This window comes from Amaranthus tricolor, chromosome 6, assembly GCF_026212465.1.
Source record: "Amaranthus tricolor cultivar Red isolate AtriRed21 chromosome 6, ASM2621246v1, whole genome shotgun sequence".
Classification (NCBI taxonomy): domain Eukaryota; kingdom Viridiplantae; phylum Streptophyta; class Magnoliopsida; order Caryophyllales; family Amaranthaceae; genus Amaranthus; species Amaranthus tricolor.
The window spans coordinates 6,745,302-6,765,509 of record NC_080052.1 but is presented as its reverse complement, the minus strand read 5'-3'; the positions used below and the strand labels follow the sequence as shown (position 1 = coordinate 6,765,509).

The window sequence follows — 20,208 nt, the reverse complement described above, 5'->3', positions numbered from 1 at the left end:
GGAGTATAAGATATATGCTCTGACCATATGATTAATTGTTCTGATTTCAAAGTTATTACATTTGAAATACTTAGTGATTTATGTTAACTATTTTTGGAAACTATTTAAAAACATATATTTTATATTGTGTTTTTATATACTATATGGAGTAAACTGTGTTGCTATGATTGCTTGGTAGATTATATTGTAACGAGTTAATTTACTAAGTTATGTAGAGTTGTTTTAATCTCTGACATGCTCTATAATATTGATTTTACTCTAATTTTATTTTAAGTTTGTTTAAAAGTTTGTCATCATCAAAAAGGGGAATTTGTTGGACCTCTTGAGTTTTGATGATGACTACACTTTATTTAAACAAATATGTTTTTAGAGATTGTGTGCAGGTCGATATCCGGTCGTGATTATGATCGTTGATAGTACCCATGACTTGGTTCATGGAAATGTACGTGTCAAAAGGATCCGAAAGATGTTAGAAGAAGTATATCGCTTGGGATGTAAAATGGAGACAGCAGGTCTATTGTTCCTAGGTTGGATGTTCTAGCAAAACTGGATTTTGGAGACAGCGCACTGTTCCTGAACTGGAGTCAGCCTACGTTAACTGGAAATTCTGGTTATTTATTTATAATTATTATTTTTAGTTAATGTACTGAAATTAATTTGTTGCATTTATTTGTTATAGTTAATTGGCAAAAAGTTTTCTAAAAATTACTTTACGTATGAGTCTCTAAATAAAGATCCTTTATTTTAGGATCTATATTTAGTAAATATTGGATTTGCTAAATATAGGAATAGCTGTTGTTGAAAAAGTCTTAGCTATTATTTTTAACCGGTCTTTATCTTAGATAATAGGTTATCATGTCTATTTTTATTAAGTATAACCGTTTCTATAAATAGCAAAAACGTTCCAGCAGTTAGTACTGGAACAGGAACTGCTGTTTGTGAAACTGCTGCTTAAAAGGAACAGAACCTATTTTTAGAAAATGGGAACAACGGTTATTGTTGTTTTAACCGTATGCTTGATTTAATCAAGTCTTGTGGAAATAACCGTCTGTGTGATTAATCCACATTATTCCCATGATTATTTTGGATAAGGAATAATGGGTTGGAATATTCCTTTTTATTAGGGATTTTAGCTCTATAAATAGTGGACTCGGTTATTCTTCAAAACTCGCCTTAGTATGAGCCATTAAATCATACGTAATTTTGGGAGAATTTTTACAAGAAAATTTTGTTTTAAAAATGCCAATTAATTATAATATTTTCTTGTGCAACTTATTGATTTTATTTTTAGAGAATTTTTATCCTTTTGTAAGGATTTTTGAGAGAATCTTTGTAACTAGACTTGGGTGAGTCTAGGGGGAATTAGAATGCTTCTAGTGAAGCTAGAGAAGAGAATAGCTTTGAGTAAAGCTAAGGACATAGCTTTTAGTGAAGCTAGTGTAGAGTTTAGCTTTTAGTGAAGCTAAGATTGTTGCTTTGAGTGAAGCAATTTGAGAGAGAAGAGTTGGCCTAGTTGATGCGCTTCGAGTGAAGTAAGATGTTTAATGTAATTGTAACGAGTTGCTTTAAACATAGTGGAGAATTTAGAAATCCCGAGGGGTCGTGGTTTTTCCTTCTGTTTAGGCCCAGAAGGTTTCCACCAAAAATCGTTTGTCTCTTTTATTATTTTGCTCTAAGTTTAAGCTTTATTTATTTTTATTCAATTCCGCAAAAACAGGGCAAAAACGCTTAAACTAGTAACAACAATAATTCACCCCCCCTCTTGTTGCTGTTCCCGTTCCTAATTGATTCTACACACTAACTTGCTATTATTCGTGTAAAAACATCATTTATGGCTTAGTTTGTAACTTTCATCATAGTATTACTTATTTTGATTATAGAAATAAGAGGTTTATTATGGAGTGTTTCAAATTATTATTACAAATTCGATCATTATGTATTTAGTTAGTTAGCTGGTAATTGGTGTACTTGAATCAATTTCTTCACATTATTTGTATTACCAGCTTTTGTAAATCGCTTAAGAAAAACCAATCACATGCGTTACGATTAAAACTCTTCTATTTCTTTTTTTGTCATGTTTGATTAAAAAAAACAACTTTTTAATTCTATTTTATCAAGATTAATGATTTCAAAAGGCATAATCAAATCATTCTTCTAAACATGATTTGATTATGTACTTTATTTTTAATTGGTATTTTTTGTTATGTTAAAATCCAGTTGATATCTTTCGTAGATATGGTTAAACTTATTATGAATTCCGTGCATAGTACAGATAAATATCTACTTTAGTATCCTATAATTCAGATGGGATTGAATTATTAGATTTGCGGATCATGAAATGGTTTAGGTCAGCCATTAAGGTACCAGAGTTAAAATTCTGGGTTGTTGGGGAATTATTTTAGGAAAGTTCCCAAAAACAATTTACTTTTGAAAAACGAAAGACTTAAAAAAGACTGGTACAGGGAAAGTAGGACTAGGAGCATCTAGTAACAATTATTGATCCCGGCGTCGTACCAAACACTCTACTTGAATGACGAACCTCCTTCTCAACACTTACCTCACACACTCTGTCAGATTCTGAAAATCAGTATTTAGTTTCCAAATTCCAACCCAGCAGAATTTCTGCCCAATTTCATTCATTCCCTCTCTAGTTCTCTTTCTCGTTTCCATTGTTGTCGAAATCTATTACGAAATTATGGTTGCAGTTCTCGTTTAGGCTTTGGTAAGTAGTAGCAATGGGCGATGGTTCTCATTCACCCTCTCCTTTTCCTTCTTCTAGTACTATAATTGTTGATGATGCGAATGTTCTTGATCCTGTTCCTCACCAATCGAATGTTATTAGCTCACTCCAACATCCATCTTTCAAGGCTAGACCGTATGCTTCCTCTTTACTCCTTCATTATTCTTAGTTAAATTTTTTTTTTAAATAATTCTGCTCTTGTTTTTGCATTGATTTGACGACTATTTGATCGTCTTTGATTGTCTCACTGTGAAATTGTTTGTTGCTGATGAAGTAATTAATGAATATGTGTAGGTACCAATTAGAATTAGCAAAAAAAGCATTGGAAGAAAATGTGATAGTAGTGTTAGAGACAGGATCAGGAAAAACACTCATAGCGATATTGTTAATGATTGATATGACTCCTTTAATTAAGAAGCCTTTAAGCAATCAGCTTTATGTTTTCTTGGCTCCTTCTGTCTTCTTAGTTCATCAGGTTTCTTTTCGCTATTAAATCAATCTCTAATATTTAACTAAAATTTTTGCAATTTTTTTTTGACTGTTTGTTCCGTGTTCCAGCAAGCCAGGGTCATTCAGCATTTTACTGATTTCAAGGTTGGAGTTTATTGTGGTGATGATGCTCAGCGTTTGAAAACCCATCTTGCCTGGGAAAAGGAGCTTCAACAACATGAGGTCTGTTCCATTTTCTTTACTTTTACCATTTTTAATTTACTCCCATAATTCTAATTGACAATGTCACTTTTAAACTGTGCTCTTCTGTCAGACTTTTCCCGTACTGCCTGCTGTAGTAACTTTGTTTGATGCAAAATTTTTCTTTGTTGATAAAGAATTTGTGTTTGTTTCCCCTTATGATTCGAATCAAATTAAATGGAATCAAACCAAATCAAATCGAATCGAATTGAGTTGAATTGAGTCTAGTCTCCCTTCACTAATTTTAATTGATTTTGTATGAACTACTAATATGATCTTTTTTATTTTTTTGAACTGTAGGTTCTTGTTATGACTCCACAAGTTTTGTTGCGTTGTTTATGTCATTGCTTCATTAGGATGGACAGAATTGCTCTCATGATCTTTGATGAGTGTCATTATGCACAACTTGAGAGTAATCATCCTTATGCTGAGATCATGAAGGTTAAATCCTTGCATTTCTTTACTTTAGCATGCCGTTTCAAACCTCTTTTATTATTGTCTAACGTATTTACCTTCCCAAATTGTAGGTTTTCTATGATAGAAAAGTTGATAAAGCTCCCCGTATTTTTGGCATGACAGCATCTCCCATATGTGGGAAAGGTACAACTTACTTACTTTTCTACTGTCCTTTCTTGGGGAATATTTAATTAGCTAGTTTTTCTTTTTGTTTGAGATATGAATTTAGCTTTAACTTCAAAATTCCGTTATTTTCAAATCTGAGTTCTTTACCAAAATAATTATTTGACATGTACATTCTCACTGAATTTTAGGGATATTTTTGGGCATCTCATGGTGTTTCAAACATATAAATTAAATAAATTAAATAACAAAGTTTTAAGAATCCTAGAATTGTAGCAATATAAGATAAAACGTTATGCCTTATTTAAGGATTTGATATTATTATGATAGTTTCGTTGCTCTACTCCCCTATAACTTCTGGTATTCTATAAGTGATAAAAACTTGGAGTTATATTGAACTAATTTCTTTGTCAATTGTTATTAATAATTGTGAATTTAATCAAAATTGATTTTCCCAGGTGCGTCCATCAATAATCTTCAAGCTTTGCTTCATGCTAAGGTGGGTTTAAAGACTCTTAAGGCATTGATATTTCATAATAAAACATCTTATCAAACTCTAATTTTCTTAACAAAGTAACCAACATGTTGAATTGATTCCTTGAACTGTTGATCTGTACCGTCCACACATGATTATTGTATGCGGGTCTTTACATTCGAGTATATGTATGCAATCATGTTTACATGAATGGTCAGGGCTTCATTCACTCATACATGTTTATTGACATGAAGTAACATGTTGAATTTTTGTGGTTGTATGCCTGCTTTTATTTTTGTACATTATTAGCTAATTCTTGTATGTTCGTTACCAAATATCATAAACTTTTTTGACTCAGGTTTATACTGTTCATGACAAAAGAGAACTGGAAACATTTGTTGTATCTCCTGTGGTCCAAGTGTATTATTATAGCTCAAATGACAAATTATTGGAATCTCACAATAAGTGTTTGGATAAACTTGAAGAGATTAAACGTCAGGTATTACATTACACAATAACCTCAATTCTTTACGTTAGATTACTGAATAATTACATTTTAGTTGTTATGTACCTCATGGCTTTCGAGTAGTGTACATCTATGCTATGCAGGAGCAGTGATGATCTCTCTAGAGTACAGAACACCAAGAAACTTCTCCAAAAGCTGCATAATAATATACTTTTTTGTTTAACTAGCCTTGGTCTATGGGGTGCATTACAAGTAAGTCTTAATACACTCCAGTATTAGTGGATGTTATTTTAAGTTAGTAGATTGTTTTTTAAATGTGATGTAAAATATTTTGTGCTGTAGCTATCTTTTTAAACCTGGGTGATGTATCTCGTTACAGTTTTTTTATGTTGATTTCAGTATCTTGAAAGCTTAGAATAAAGCTATATTTTATAAACGTTTGGCTGCCTCATCATGGTAGAACACATTGCCTTTGTTTAGTTGCAACTTGGACCTACCATATGGTGTCACTAATTGGTAGTCCATGTTTTAAGCTAGAAGATTCAAAGTATTATGTATGTGGATGTATGAACATTCATAAGAAATTGAGCTAGTTATGTATATGTGTATTGTCAAATATTTTGTATTTGAGTCACTTCACATCTCTTTGAAAAGCTTATATTCATCATATATGCATATGTTGTCGGATTCCTTCAGGCGTGTCGTGTTCATTTGAATGGTGGTGACTGTGAAAGAATTCAGCTTGTAGATCTAAAAAGAAACTTTGGCGATGACATCTTACAAAATGAATATCTAGCTCGGATTGCATCTCTACTAGAAACAGAATGTATGGGAGGTATGATGTATGGTGCAGCATATTAAGGTTTTAATGTCATTGACTGTGCTTCAAAATTTATTAGTTTTGTGTACTTTTTCCCTCTTCATCCCGTACTAGAAATTTCTTTATGTGCTACCATGTTTTAGAAGTTTATCATGATTGCTGAGGGAACCGCTGATATGTTATGTAACAAATATTATTCCTTTTGTAGTAGATGTTGCTGAGGGAACCGCTGATATGTTATGTAACAAGCTTCTTAAAGAGCCATTTTTCTCACAGAAGGTTTTGCGTCTTATTGGAATCTTGTCAAACTTTAGGTTGGTATTTGAGTGCTTCCCTTTGGAATTGCTTTTGACATTGATGCAAAAAAGTGTGGTTCTTTTTACTTGATTTACTCAACATCTCTTCATGATATAACTAGTTTTTTTCCATTTCATTCTCATAAATACTTTAAAAGTTCCTCACTGCAGAAATAATTATTTTATTTGAAGAATAAATAGAAATTTATCGCCAAAAATAAAAATTTCACATTAGCCTCAGCCTAATCCTTTGCCCTTAAGAAGCTCCTAGAATTGACATAGGGCTAAGATAGGGCAAGATAGTGGGGTCAAACATAGTCAACTTTCCTTGCATTTCTTCTTTTCAATTCTAATGGAGGTAATTAGTTGTGTATCATGATCAAAGACAAAAATATGAATTTGTTGGATCATTTAGAAGTTATAAGTGATCTGGACCAAAAAAATATAGTTAGGCATCCAAGAAAAAATAAGGAAAATTTGAAGAGCATACATGTCTAGTTGTCTACTATCCCAAGGAATGACTTAAATTTTTGAAGATTCACAGAAAATCACCTAATCTACGCAATAGAAAATTTTACATCTTTAATTCTTTGTGTAGCATGATCAGGCTATCCACAATCACAAAATTATGCTAAAGAGAACTGTTTGCGCTACCTTAACATGCTTAATTCCACTCCTTAAATTTCATGATTTGCTTAATTTTCGGGTAAAAGTATCGTTTCCCTCTTCTTTTTAAGAAATCTGTTAAATATGTATTGGCTGCAACAAAATGCAAACTTGACTCTTATATTTTATCCCCAATCTTTTTTGTACAACAATTTTGGTGTGATATCTCTAAAGCATTTCCTAATACTCCCTCCATCTCAACGTAATTGTCCTATTTTATTTTCTTACACTATTCATCAATCTTAATATGTATTTTTATTCTTAGACTATTAGTTTAAACATAGTCAAGTGAGATATTGTTTGATTTATCTTAATGAAATTATGTAATATCAACTTTTTATAATTTTCAATTATGCATAATTAGAAATATTTAGGATGTAATTAGTGCATTGACAAATGTAAACAAAGTAAATAGGACCATTGCATTGAGTGGGAGGGAATATTTATTATGTAGTCTGGTCGTTTGTGGATAAAGTATAGGCTTCAAATACGCATAAAAGAAAACAAAATACACTTCCAATAACTTGGTTGACCTTGTGACTAAACTAGTATTCTTGAGGACCTTTTTGAACTTGACTTTTTATGTTGCTAAATGTCACTTAGTCATAGTTGCTTTTATGGTGGTTCAGTTTGGGTGAAAAAGTCCATTGTCGACTCTCCATTGCCCTACCTAAGGGTACCTTAGGGTGGGAACCTCTTTAGAGCTCTATGGAAAGCTCTTTGTAAAATATTGTTTTTTATCTTGTTTTTTCATTTGCATTTAAAAACTTCAAAATGTGAGCTTGTAAAAAATGTTAAGATAATGGACCTAAAATTACAAGGGAATCATAAATATGTGTTTCGGCTTTAGGGGAAGCTTTGTGTATATATTTTTTTTTAAAATTTTGACTCAACGTAAAAAATAACTTATCTGTTTTGAAGCAATCATCAAATTTAGAATGTGTCCATTGGAGATCAAGAAAGGCTTAGCAAGAGTATGTGAAGCTTGATGTAGACCTACACCTATTGTCATCCATTTTTTCAATTGAATCTATACCTGTAACAGCCCTTTTTGAATTCTACCATAAACTCCCGATGCATTACTTTCCCACACCAAAGTTTGTTATTGCTTATCTGTCATGGTGATTTGATCGCGAGAATAGTATTTTTTAACTACAATTGTTGGATCTGGATTACTTTTATATAGTATCATCTTAAGTAGTTTGAATTAGACTCTATATAATGGCTAAAGGGGATGCTATTTTGTTTTATGGCAGTTTGGATATGGAATTTAGCTGGTCACATTTAGATCTTATAGCAAAGATAATTTTCTAGATAAAATGGAACGAAGCTCTAGTTTAGCGAATCTTGAAACTAGAAAGGCTATTTTCTATTACCCATGTAATATTTTGTAGATTTAGTGTTTTTTAGAGTACGGGTCATCAAAAAACAGGTTGTATGGATGTATTCAACTTCTTGCTTTGGTGATAAGTTAGATGATACTATCTCTATGGCGTAAATGCCCCTTTAATAGTTTAATTACATTCTTTAGAGATATACATTTATACCAGGGTCTACAAGAAATTACATATATGTCCATATTGCTGTTAACATTCGTTGTTCAAAGTTAATCTGGTTCTCTCTCTTTCAGGTCAAGGCCAGGTATGAAATGTATAATTTTTGTTAATAGGATTATTATTGCCAGATCTTTGGCATATATCCTTGGACAAATTAAGATTTTATCTGCTTGGAAATGTGATTACCTGATTGGCGTTCACTCAAACCGTATGTCCAGAAAAATCACGTATGATATTTTAGAAGATTTCCGGTGTGGGAAGGTAATATTCTTTGCTAGGTTACTTTGCATTCTTTTGCCTCGACAAATGAACTTGAATATAGGTCTTTTGAGAGGGGTAATTTTATATCTTTGAGGGCTTGTAAGATAGTTGCTCATTGATTTAATTATTTATCCAGCCTATTCATATTTCTGAGAAACTCTTTCAACTGTTGTGTCTATATATCAAATTTAGGAGAGACACTCATTGCAAATCAGTCTCATGCTAATGTTTAATCATTCTGAGATGATTTGAGCTTTATGTTGAGCATGGGAGTGGTATTTTCTACATTTTATGTCTTAAGAGACATGGTTGTAGGTTGCAATTAGAGTTGGTTTTTCCTTTTCACATCCCATTAGTCCCCCTTGTTCTTTTGAGAACTTCTATGTAGTCGGTTGAGGTTCCCTCCCATGTTTACACTAATAATTATTTCCTTATTCTTTATCTTTAAATGATATTGGCTCCTTGTGTATCTAGTATTTGCGAACTTTTACGTAAAAGAAATAAATATAAAATTTGCAAACTTTGGTGAATAATATGATTTGGCAGCTAAATCTTTTGGTTGCTACTAAAGTTGGTGAAGAAGGACTTGACATTCAGACATGCTGTCTTGTAATACGATTTGATCTTCCTGAAACTTTGGCAAGCTTTATACAATCTAGAGGTCGTGCTCGAATGCCTCAGTCAGAATATGCTTTTTTAGTTAACAGGTTGTTTCCTGAGCTTATGAATTAATATCATGTTTCTGTGTCATTATTTAAAGGGAACTTTTTATTGTGGCAGTCAAAACGATAGAGAGCGCTATCTAATGGACAGTTTCAGAAAAGATGAAGATCGCATGAACATGGTTATCAGAGAAAGAAAACCAAATGGAGTGATTGCTGATATTAATGAAGAAGTCTATTCAGTGGGTTCCACTGGTGCTACCATTAGTATTCAAACTAGCATTTCATTGGTCTATCATTATTGTTCTAAACTTCCACATGATGAGTATGGGTTTTCCTATTCATTCAATTAGCTTTCCTATTTTAACTCGGTGAAACAACTAATCTAGTTACATATTTAACTTGGTTATAGGTATTTCAGCCCCATGCCAGATCTTTTTTATGTTGATGATAATGAAGGAGTTATATGCAACATAATTTTTCCTTCTAATGCTCCTATTCATCACATAGTGAGTACACCTCAATCTAATATAGAAGCAGCGAAAAAGGATGCTTGTCTAAGGGCATGCAAGGAATTGCATCAGGTTGGTGCCTTAACTGACTATCTCCTACCAGAACAAGATGATACATTGGAAGAGGATGACCTTGATTTGCGTAATTATGATGGAATAGAAGGTTGAAAAATTAATCTTCTGATAGTTATCTATATCGTGGAAAATAAAACCGATCTAATTTAATTGTTATATGCAGACGAGGATTCACCACTTGTGCTGCAGGAGATGGTAGTTCCTGCTGTGCTGCAAATACCTTGGTCTGATGTGGATAAATGCGTCTATCTGAATGCCTACTTTATAAGGTTTAAACCTAAACCACATGATAGGCAATATAAAGAATTTGGCCTTTTTGTCAAAGAACCTCTGCCGCACGAGGCTGAGAGAATGAAGATTGATCTTCATCTTGCCCGTGGTAGATCTGTATTAGCCGATTTGATTCCTTCCGGAGTTACTAAATTTAATGATGAAGAGGTACAAAGCTCATGATCCCATTTTCCTGATTGTTAGCTTTTCATGGTAGTGTGATGGTAACAGATATATGTATTATTATTAGAAAAACTATCAAACTAAAAGGCTAATATCCATGTAAATTTATTTTTTTCTTGACACTTCCCACTATTATCCATCACTACTTTACAGGTGGTGTGGAATGGGAATGAAAATTTATGAAAAAAAATTTCATCTTTGAAGGAGTACTTAATTACCATGGATGGGACTATAAGTTTATAGTATGATTTATTTTGAATACCCCCAACTGTCAGTTTCTTGTCTCTTTTTTTTGTTACGTGGAGGTGAAAGAATAATTACATGGTTTCTATTGCTTTTCTTGTCCAGATGCTGCTGGCTATGAATTTTCAAGAAATTTGCCTTAAAATAATTCTTGATCGGTCAGAATTTGTGTGTGATCATGTTCCCCTGAAGACTAATAAAGTTCGTGCATTTGATTCATCCATATACTATCTGTTGCTTCCTATTGTTCCACAAGAGCATGATAGCTCAATATATGTGGATTGGATGGTCATTAAAAGATGCTTGTCATCGCCAATTTTTACATCTGTTGGTCGTTTAGTTGATACCCAAATTGCTCTTGATAGTCATTTGCAGCTTGCTGATGGACCTATCAGTACGAATGATATTCTTAATAGTCTAATATATGTTGCTCACAAGAACTCGTTCTTCTTTGTTTCTCGAATTCTCCCAGACAAGAATGGGTACAACCTCTACAATAATTCGGCAAGCCATATAGACTACTTGAGTGACAAGTAAGTATTTAAGTTCATAATATTTCTTAATTGTAACATTTTTTTCCCGGTATATTTGGCACTGTTGTGGCATTGTTGTTTGTCACTTATGGAAGTAAGTTTAGTAAAGGAGGGTGAACTAAAAATTTCTTTTGAGAAAAAGTGCTAGTATACTTGTAACTTATAGACTAGATGAGCGAAAATATTTTTGTGCTCATAGAAGCTGGATTTTTTTTTTATAATTTATCCCTGTTTTATTCTTTTTTTCTTTTTGGAATTTGGAGTATCACATAATAGATTTTGATTTTAGACCTCCATATACTCGTATTCGTTAAAGGAAAACCTATGCACTGGCTTCCTTATTGCTGTTCTGTTGTGTTTGTTCTCAGCAGCTATCTTTGACAAATTCCTTGAAACTTTAACAATTGATGTCGTATTGTGTTCTGTACTTGTTTCTGATGCTATTTTACATGCTACCGACCAGATTTGGGATTCATCTAGCATACCCAAGACAACCTCTACTACAAGCAAAACAGCTCTTTTGCTTACACAATTTGCTGCATCTTCGGAACAGAGAAAATATAGGTACTGTCTCTGTTCAACCATGTAGAATATGATGATATACTTGTACAACATTTTATTATCTCAATGTTTTTGATGATGTGCTTTGTATTGGAAAATTTACCGCATCTTTCTTGTTTTTGACTTTGTACTGTATATATTTTCTGATGTCTTGACTACACTAACATATTTAATAGCCAGAGCTGTGTATTGTGGAAACAAGATCTGCTTACAAAGTGATAGTTTTAAACACAGAATCCTGTTTAGTCTAGTTGTAAGTTCACAATGATCTTCTTTTTACAGATCATAATTATGTCCTTTTCATAGTAAAAAATCTCGAATACAGTAACTGTCACAAAATGACTTGCGGTCACTGTGGACGGTTTTGCATTCATCTCGGCCTATATTGTGGTCATGATATGATCAAGCACCTTATAGTGCAGACAATGTTTTGCACTATGATCCTTTATTCCAATACGAAGGGGCTTCACTGTTTGTATAGTGGGTCTTGTAACGAACCTATTAAAATTCTAAAAGTCATTGACCTTCTATTGACTAAAATTTTAAAGTCCAAAACCATAAGTGATAATATTTTCTTCGTGATTTATTGAAGCAACCTCTCTACTGACTTCCTATAATTTGGGGGTTCTACATGAGGATTTTCCCAGACTTTTCCCCTTGTAAGACTTTATGGAATTGGAAAGCCTTCTTCATAGGAATGAATAAGAAATCCATGTAAGGGATAGTTTACTTTACATATAGAGAGATGAAAATAGAAGCCAATGCAAAACTAGTGGGACAAAATTATTAACTTTATTACTAGATAGTTGGCTGATGGAAATTCTTACAACAATTCGATTAGTCATCAAAATCAAATTACAGTAGATGTTTCCGTTCTTTAAGTTTTAATGCATGAAAATAATTGACAAGTGAAATTCTTGTCTTAGTCTTAAATCTTTATTACTAGAGAGGTTACAAGAGCAATACATGTTTGACTGTAAAGCTCTTTGTCACTGAAATTTGAATCAGTACTCATCTTGTAGCATAGACTCTATGTAGTTCCTCTTAATTTTTCAAACTAATCCTATAGCCGAACTGAAGAAAACGAATCTCCAGACATACTGAGTTTTAAAATGTCAATGAAGTATAGAGATCACTCAACTAGTGGTGCTTATTTCAGCTTACTGCTAACGTAACTTTCAACATTTTGTTTATTAAAATCAGAGTCTTTTGAACTAGAAGAGCATTTCTTCGAATTGGCACCTGAGCTATGTGAACTAAAGATAATTGGCTTCTCCAAAGAAATAGGGAGTTCATTGTCTTTGTTGCCATCTATCATGCATCGTGTGGAAAACATGCTTGTAGCAATTGAATTGAAGGATATGTTGTCCAAGTCATTTGCTGAGGGGACATTGATAACTGCCGAACGTGTAAGGCACTCTTACGGAAATAGTTTTGTTCTTTTCTATAATTTTGTGCTAACTGACTGCGTATTTCAACTGCATGAGGCGATACTTTGTGGTATACAAATATGACTATGTTGCTATTGTGTGCCTTTATTTTCCAGATTCTTGAAGCTTTGACTACAGAAAAATGCCAAGAAAGTTTTTCCCTTGAGAGACTTGAAGTTCTTGGTGATGCCTTTCTCAAGTTTGCCGTGGGACGATACCTTTTTCTTAAGCACAAAACTTTTGATGAAGGGCAGCTGTCTAGGAGGCGTTCTAATCTCGTAAACAACTCCAATTTATGCAAGCTGGGTATTAAAAAGAAATTACAGGTTAATTATTGGATTCTCAAATATATTGTTTGCTCCATTTTAAAATAAAACGATCATAATAGTTGTATAGACGATTCATGAGGGGTTTACATATAAAATAGACTTTTTGTCTCTCTCACTTAATATGCTATTCTTTTGGGATGATCTATCTCATTTGGTCTAAGAGTGGTTTAAAGCTCACTCAGAGTGATCGCCCATGAAACAGTGACCTAAAGTTAAATCAGCTGTGACTTACATGATCATGACCGAAGAGGACGTTGGGCCTTATGAATGCTGATTATAATGGATTTAAGACCAATGCAAATTATAGGTTTTTGTCTTACATAGCTGGTGTAAGTCAATGATGTATTTATGAATTTTGATGAGCTTTCTCATTCTATAGGCTAGTCGTTTGGGATGAGCTTTCTGTTCTGGTCTAGACACTCGTTCAAGTTACGTTACAGATGTCCACTAAAGCAAAACGTTCATTCATAATAGACAATAATGCCAAAGCCGTAATCTAACCTTTCAGGCCGGATGCATGATCCAAAACACATCAACATGAGAAATTGTCAATAAAAAAGCTTATATTTTATTTGACTCTATTTGAAATTAATCTACAAATTGAAAATTTGAGTCCAATGATCATCAACATTTATTCTTCTCCATTCGTTCCTATCTCTTGTCATATAGCTCTTAAAATCACAATTTTTCATTTCACTTCAACTCATATAATCCATGTCATTTTTGGTCTACCCTTTTTTTCTAAGCTCATCTGCGTTTTGAACTTCCACTTTATTACGTGACTCATTTTTTCGGTCTTTTTTGTACATATTTAAATCCATATGAACAATTTTACCTTATTTTCTCCTCAATATTAGTGATTTTAAGTCCATTTCTTATGTCATAAATTTTTAATTAAGAATTTTTAAGGTATGTATATTAATCCAATTTTAATATTCATGTCTTAGCTACTCGAACCTTGTTACAAAATGATCGCTTATAAAATCCAACGAGCCCATAAAATAATAATGGTGTGATGGGAGTCCGTTACCACTTGTAAGCGGCGTTTTAGCAACCCTTGCATACCCGATACAACACTTAATACAACACTTAATACAACACTTGAGTCTAGGAGGTTAAGTGTAAAGCGTGTGCTAAGTTGACTCACAATTAGGCTATATGGTGCACACATCTAGGAGATCACAGGGAAATCTTTGTTGAGTTTAAGAGTTGCAGTTTGTCACTGAGTAACGGGCACTGCATTAATTTGATTTCAACTGATGTCATAAAATGCAACAAAGTTTTAAGTTGGTCGTCATTAACGTACCATAACCGTCCTTCACTGAAGCGTGTGAGTGTAGTGAATGTCATAGCACTCATCGGCAGTGTTATAAGAGGATATTTCATTAAATACAATGTGAAATGAGAAAGATACTAACAACACTTAGTTTTTGGCCTCAATAGCAACACGATAACATCTTAGAATCTATATACGAATCCTCAAATGCCATTTCTCCATAAAAATTTTGTCAAATTAAGTGTAAAAACTTAAGATTCTTGGGTTAATTTTGCTAAGTCTGTTATGTCACCTACCACCAAAATCAAAGCGATGTCTTATTTTGCGGTTTAAAAATCAACAGCCAATTGTTTTTATTTCCATATTGTAGGGATACATACGTGATCAAGAATTTGATCCTCGACAATTCTTTGCTCTTGGTCGGCCTTGTTCAGTGAAATGTACCAAGGAAAAGGAACATTCTATCCATTATGATTGTGAAGGTAACAGGAAAAACGGGAATGATCCTCATCAAGTGAGATGTAGTAGGAATCATCATTGGTTAACCAAGAAAACAATTGCTGATGTAGTTGAAGCATTACTTGGAGCTTACATAGTTGATAGTGGCTTTAAAGCAACAATGGCATTCTTAAGATGGTTTGGTTTGCCGGTGGAATTCGAAGTTTCTCAAGTATTTCATGCCTGGACTGCAAGTTCAAAGTTTATCTCACTTGCAGATCATGTTAGTATCCCTGACATTGAGGGTGTTTTGGGTCATACTTTCGCTCACAAGGGTTTAATTCTGGAAGCTTTTGTGCATGCATCATACAATCGACATGGTGGAGGTTGCTACCAGGTAAAACTGAGATTGATTTGCACACAAATTGTTATAATTCTTTATAAATTTTCTTATTGGCAAGACTTATCTGGTATTCATTTTTGTATGCTGAACAGAGATTGGAATTTCTCGGTGATGCTGTGTTGGATTACTTGATCACTTCATATTTATACTCGGTGTTCCCAACTTTGAAACCTGGCCAGTTGACTGATTTGAGATCATCACTTGTTAACAACAGTTTGTTTGCTGAAGTAGCAGCTAGTTCATTGCACAAATTTATAATATGTGACAATAACAACCTACGTACTGCTATTGATAAGTTTGTGAATTACATCAAAAAGCCTGCTTCAGAAAGGCATTTACTTGAGGAGCCTCTATGCCCAAAGGTTTTCTATTGCTCAAATCCCTTTCCTCTTCATGAATAATGATTGTTTAGGGTTCTAAATGTCTGGATAAATATCCAATGTCCATTTTACTCTTATGCTCATATTTTGATTCATTAACTAGATCTCAAATGTTGTTCTTCAGTCCGTTACACTAGGAGGAAATGGAGGGATTGTATGTCCCTCATTTGGATACAAATAGGGAAAGAGAGGGAAATTCAGGGAAGGGAATTGGAAAGAGGAACATCTTCACAATTTTCAAGAATAAATCTTTCCAATATATTTCGCATGGGAAACACACCAATCCCTTCCAGTTCCCTTTCCCTTTCACTTCTCTCCCCCCTCCTTTCCTTAGAAGAATATTATTCAAACATAGTGTTAATGCTGATAACAAATTGTTTATTATCAAGTAGGAGATAACAGATACATGTAGCATTTTGTGATGAGATTTTTAAATTATATACACTAGTATCTTTAGTAAGGCCGTCTTTCTTTGTATGTCATATAACAAGATTCGACCCTTAACTGCAATTTTGTCTATTCTGCAGGTTCTAGGCGACATGGTTGAGTCTTGTATCGGTGCTATTATACTTGATGCAGGATTTGACTTGAATCATGTTTGGAAAGTGATGCTCTCATTTTTGTACCCTGTAATGCGATTTTCTAATTTGCAGATAAATCCTATTCGAGAACTGTTGGAGCTATGCCAACATCATCACTGGAGCATTAAATTTAGTCCTTCAAAAATTAGCAATAGTTACATGATCGAGGCGACAGTGACTGGTGAAAATTTCTGTTGCTCTGCCTCTGCAATGTTCTGCAGTATCAAGGGGGCAAAGAGAGTGGCTGCACAGCAAGTAACAGAAAAACTGAAGGTTACTTTCTTTTTAGTGACTCCAATTTCAATACTGTTTGTCATTGTTGTTAGTCTTGAGATACAAGAGCTTGTGTGTTTTTCCGTCACAATATCTCTTTTATTTATCTTGTATGAGTATGCCATTTTTCTTGAACACAGACAAATGTTCTTCAAAATCAAAATGAAATTAGATTCAGCAATGCAACCATCTCATAGATATATTTCTTACATGTATGTATTATTTTTGTTAGCTGGCAGATTCTTGTTTTTTTTTTTTTTTTTTTTTTTTTTTTTTGTGTTATCTGGACATGTATCTTGACACTTCTGCGAGTTGGACTCGTAAATTCTGAAAATTTTGGGGCACAAATGTTGTCCAAACTTTTAACATGGACAGCGTCATGACGACGTTCACATCTTTGTTTAAAAATGTAGTATATCATAAACTACTACTATTATTTTTAAAAATAAAGCAGTAAAACATATTAATTTGTAATTGTACTACTTTAATCCTGTAATAAACAAATCAAAAGATAGCAAGAACTACTGATTATTTTACATCATATTAATACAAGGTAAAATATAAAGATAACAAGGTAGTTGTATCTGACTTAAGAGCTAGGTTCATCATATGTCTCATGTTCGTGTCTTTGTCGTGTTGTGCCGATACAGATACGACAGCCACATGCCGTGTCCGGATAACATTGTGTCTGCTACAATGTTAGATGATCATGAAATCTTGACTGATGACACAGATGATTGTACTGTACCATCCATTTGTTTTTGTGCCTGCTGATGCTGCTTAGGATGAAATATTTGAACCACAGTTTCTTTGTATCCTCTTTTTCCGTTTATGTCCCAGAAGCGATATTTGTATTCAACTGTGATATCTGAACAACCTAGAGAATTCTTTTCTCTCTATCAGTTTAAATAATTTTTTCCAGCTTTGGGCCAATTGATAAGTAACTGTTAGAGCTGTGCTTACCTGCTGACATTCCAAATATGCAGGCTCAAGGATACCGATTGAAGGCTAAATCACTAGATGAGATCCTTCAAACAATGCCAAAGATGGAACCCAGGCTGATTGGATATGATGAGATGCCTCTGTCTCAAGTTTCTTCCAGGGAATTGGCCGATGCTGGAAATTTGAGTTTGGAAAATCATTTCAATACTAGTGTGAATCCAGAAATCGATTTTCAAAGGCTGACTCTGAATGATAGTGCTGTTACCAATGGTTGTGCAAATGCAGAGTTCAATGTGTGTGAACTCGCAAAATTTTTGTCCTGCTCACAGAGAAAATCCAGAAAAGCGTCCTGTCAGAGCATTGAGGACGATTGTAATATTGACTTAAATGTGCATGGTATTGTTAAGCTGTTAAGCTGTTTGAATAACTATACTGCACAGTTTGGACTCGTGCTGAAAAAAATTGATTTATGTGCAAATTGCAGGTAATCATCAAGGAAAAGCCAAGGCAAAATCACGCTTGAATGAAATTTGTGTTACCAACTGTTGGAGAGCCCCTGTGTATGAGCGCTGTAAAGAGGAAGGACCAAGCCATTTAAAACTGTAAGTTTGACAACCCCGAACTCCACCTTTCACAATACTAATTCGGTTCCTGATGATGCATACAGCATAATTCAACTTCTGATGAATTAAATGATTTTTTTGTCTGTACTATATCTGCAGTTTCACTTTCAAGGTGGTGGTGATAATTGAAAATGCTGAAGATATAATATTGGAATGCTTTGGTGGGCCCCAACTAAAGAAGAAGGTAGCTACCGAAGAAGCAGCGGAAGGTGCTCTCTGGTTCTTGGAGAAAGCAGGCTACATTACGTAATCTCTGTATTTCTATATAATTTGTATAGACTAGAGAATTATGGGTATTTCTATATAATTTGTATAGACTAGAGAATTATGGGTATTTCTATATAATTTGTATAGACTAGAGAATTATGGGTACCCCCAGCTACCAGGTTTTCGTACAAATAATAAGTGAATAATTAAACTTCCGAACTTAATTTGGGTGTAATACTAGGAAGGGGTGGAAAGTAGTTGTGTATGTGATATGCAAGAGATCAAGAATTCAGTAACAAGTATGCAGAATCAAAGAAAGAGAGAAAGAAGAAAGCAAGAAGAGAAAGTAAGAGGAAAAGGTTATCGTGAGATTTGTAGAGCACTTTGACTGGCCCAATACTCCTTTACAATGTATTCAGTGATTACAATAAGCATGATCCCACTACCTTTAACCCTATTATTTATATAGTGCAAAAGAGGGGTCAATGACGAACTTGCCACCTCATAACATGATGCGTGCACAATGCCAAGATCACCAAGAACCTGGCTAATTCTTCAAGAACAGGTTCAAGAACGTTCTTGAAGTGTGAATCAGACAACCCTTCTGTACAAATGAGACAGGTGGACAGAACAACTTCAATGAAGTGGTTCTGTACCTTGGATAGAAACAAATTGGTCTTCACTCAACCAATTGGCCTCTTTCTCACACTTAGATTAAGATTCACTCTCTTAATCTTTGTGGAAAAAACTGAATGCCCTCTTTGTTTCACTCACAAAGAACGCTCTCAGGCTAGAAAATACTCCTGTACTTTCCCTTGAACAATTGACAAGCAATTACTCTAATAACAATTGTTATTCTGATTGAAATCTGAATCTCTTACAAAAATGAATGAAGGCTCTTTATATAGGCCTTTAAAGAAATACAACGGCAAAAATGTCCTAACAACCTTAACTACCTATTAATAGGCACGTGGCAAACAATGCACAAGGAATAGCAAGTAAGACTACACTTAGTTTGTTGTTTTGTTTCCTATTGTCAATAATGTCCTAACTCCTCTTGTGCTTGGACCATGTATGGGTCTTGGATGAGGGTGGACGTTTTTATTGCTCCTGTCCATACCCTTGCTCTTCCCGAAAATTTGAATAAAATAAGATTATTTAATAACTTAATTCCAAAAATAAGCTTTGTGAAAACTTATTTCCCAAAATAAGCGTCCGTACACCCAAGCCTAGCCTCGGGAACATTCGCTGTTACTAACAGCGAAACATTGAAAAAAAAAAAAGGGATCGGTCGCTGTTAGTAACAGCGACTTTAAGGTTAACTGGTAACTCCTTAATCTCATCGGCTGGAATAAGAAAGTAACTGAGAACTGAAAAATTAAAACGCATTAAGTCGCTGTTACTAACAGCGACTTAATATATATATATATATATATATATATATATATATATATATATATATATATATATATATATATATATATATATATATATATATATATATATATATATATATATATATATATATATATATATATATATATATATATATATATATATATATATATATATATATATATATATATTTTAAGTTGCTGTTAGTAACAGCGAATGATCCCGAGACTAGGCTTGGATGTACGGACGCTTATTTTGGGAATTAAGTAGTTAAAACATCTTATTTTATTCAAATTTTCTGCTATTCCCTAGGCCTATCATGACTTCAGTGTCAAGTTGTAGG

The 20,208-nt window shown here is 33.6% G+C and overlaps 1 protein-coding gene across 4 annotated transcripts; it reads left to right on the top strand.

Moving 5' to 3' along the window:
• Positions 1 to 2,341: 2,341 nt before the first annotated feature.
• On the top strand, positions 2,342 to 19,404 carry LOC130814877 (dicer-like protein 4). 4 transcript variants are annotated; one of them, XM_057681114.1, is made up of 25 exons: positions 2,342 to 2,875; positions 3,035 to 3,215; positions 3,299 to 3,412; positions 3,731 to 3,871; positions 3,958 to 4,030; positions 4,468 to 4,508; positions 4,843 to 4,983; positions 5,074 to 5,202; positions 5,647 to 5,785; positions 5,979 to 6,084; positions 8,363 to 8,549; positions 9,096 to 9,256; positions 9,330 to 9,536; positions 9,624 to 9,886; positions 9,962 to 10,236; positions 10,600 to 11,027; positions 11,491 to 11,591; positions 12,792 to 12,997; positions 13,135 to 13,344; positions 14,994 to 15,458; positions 15,557 to 15,826; positions 16,372 to 16,698; positions 17,685 to 18,036; positions 18,125 to 18,242; positions 18,363 to 19,402. In XM_057681114.1, exons 1-25 carry the CDS (start codon positions 2,736 to 2,738, stop codon positions 18,511 to 18,513), a joined length of 4,926 nt encoding a protein of 1,641 aa, XP_057537097.1. In that variant the 5' UTR covers positions 2,342 to 2,735; the 3' UTR covers positions 18,514 to 19,402. The 4 variants fall into 4 exon arrangements, with proteins under 4 accessions (XP_057537097.1, XP_057537098.1, XP_057537099.1 ...); XM_057681115.1 differs by having other exon boundaries at positions 2,354 to 2,875; positions 5,982 to 6,084; positions 18,363 to 19,403; XM_057681116.1 differs by lacking the exon at positions 3,035 to 3,215 and having other exon boundaries at positions 2,738 to 2,875.
• The last annotated feature ends 804 nt before the right edge of the window (positions 19,405 to 20,208 follow it).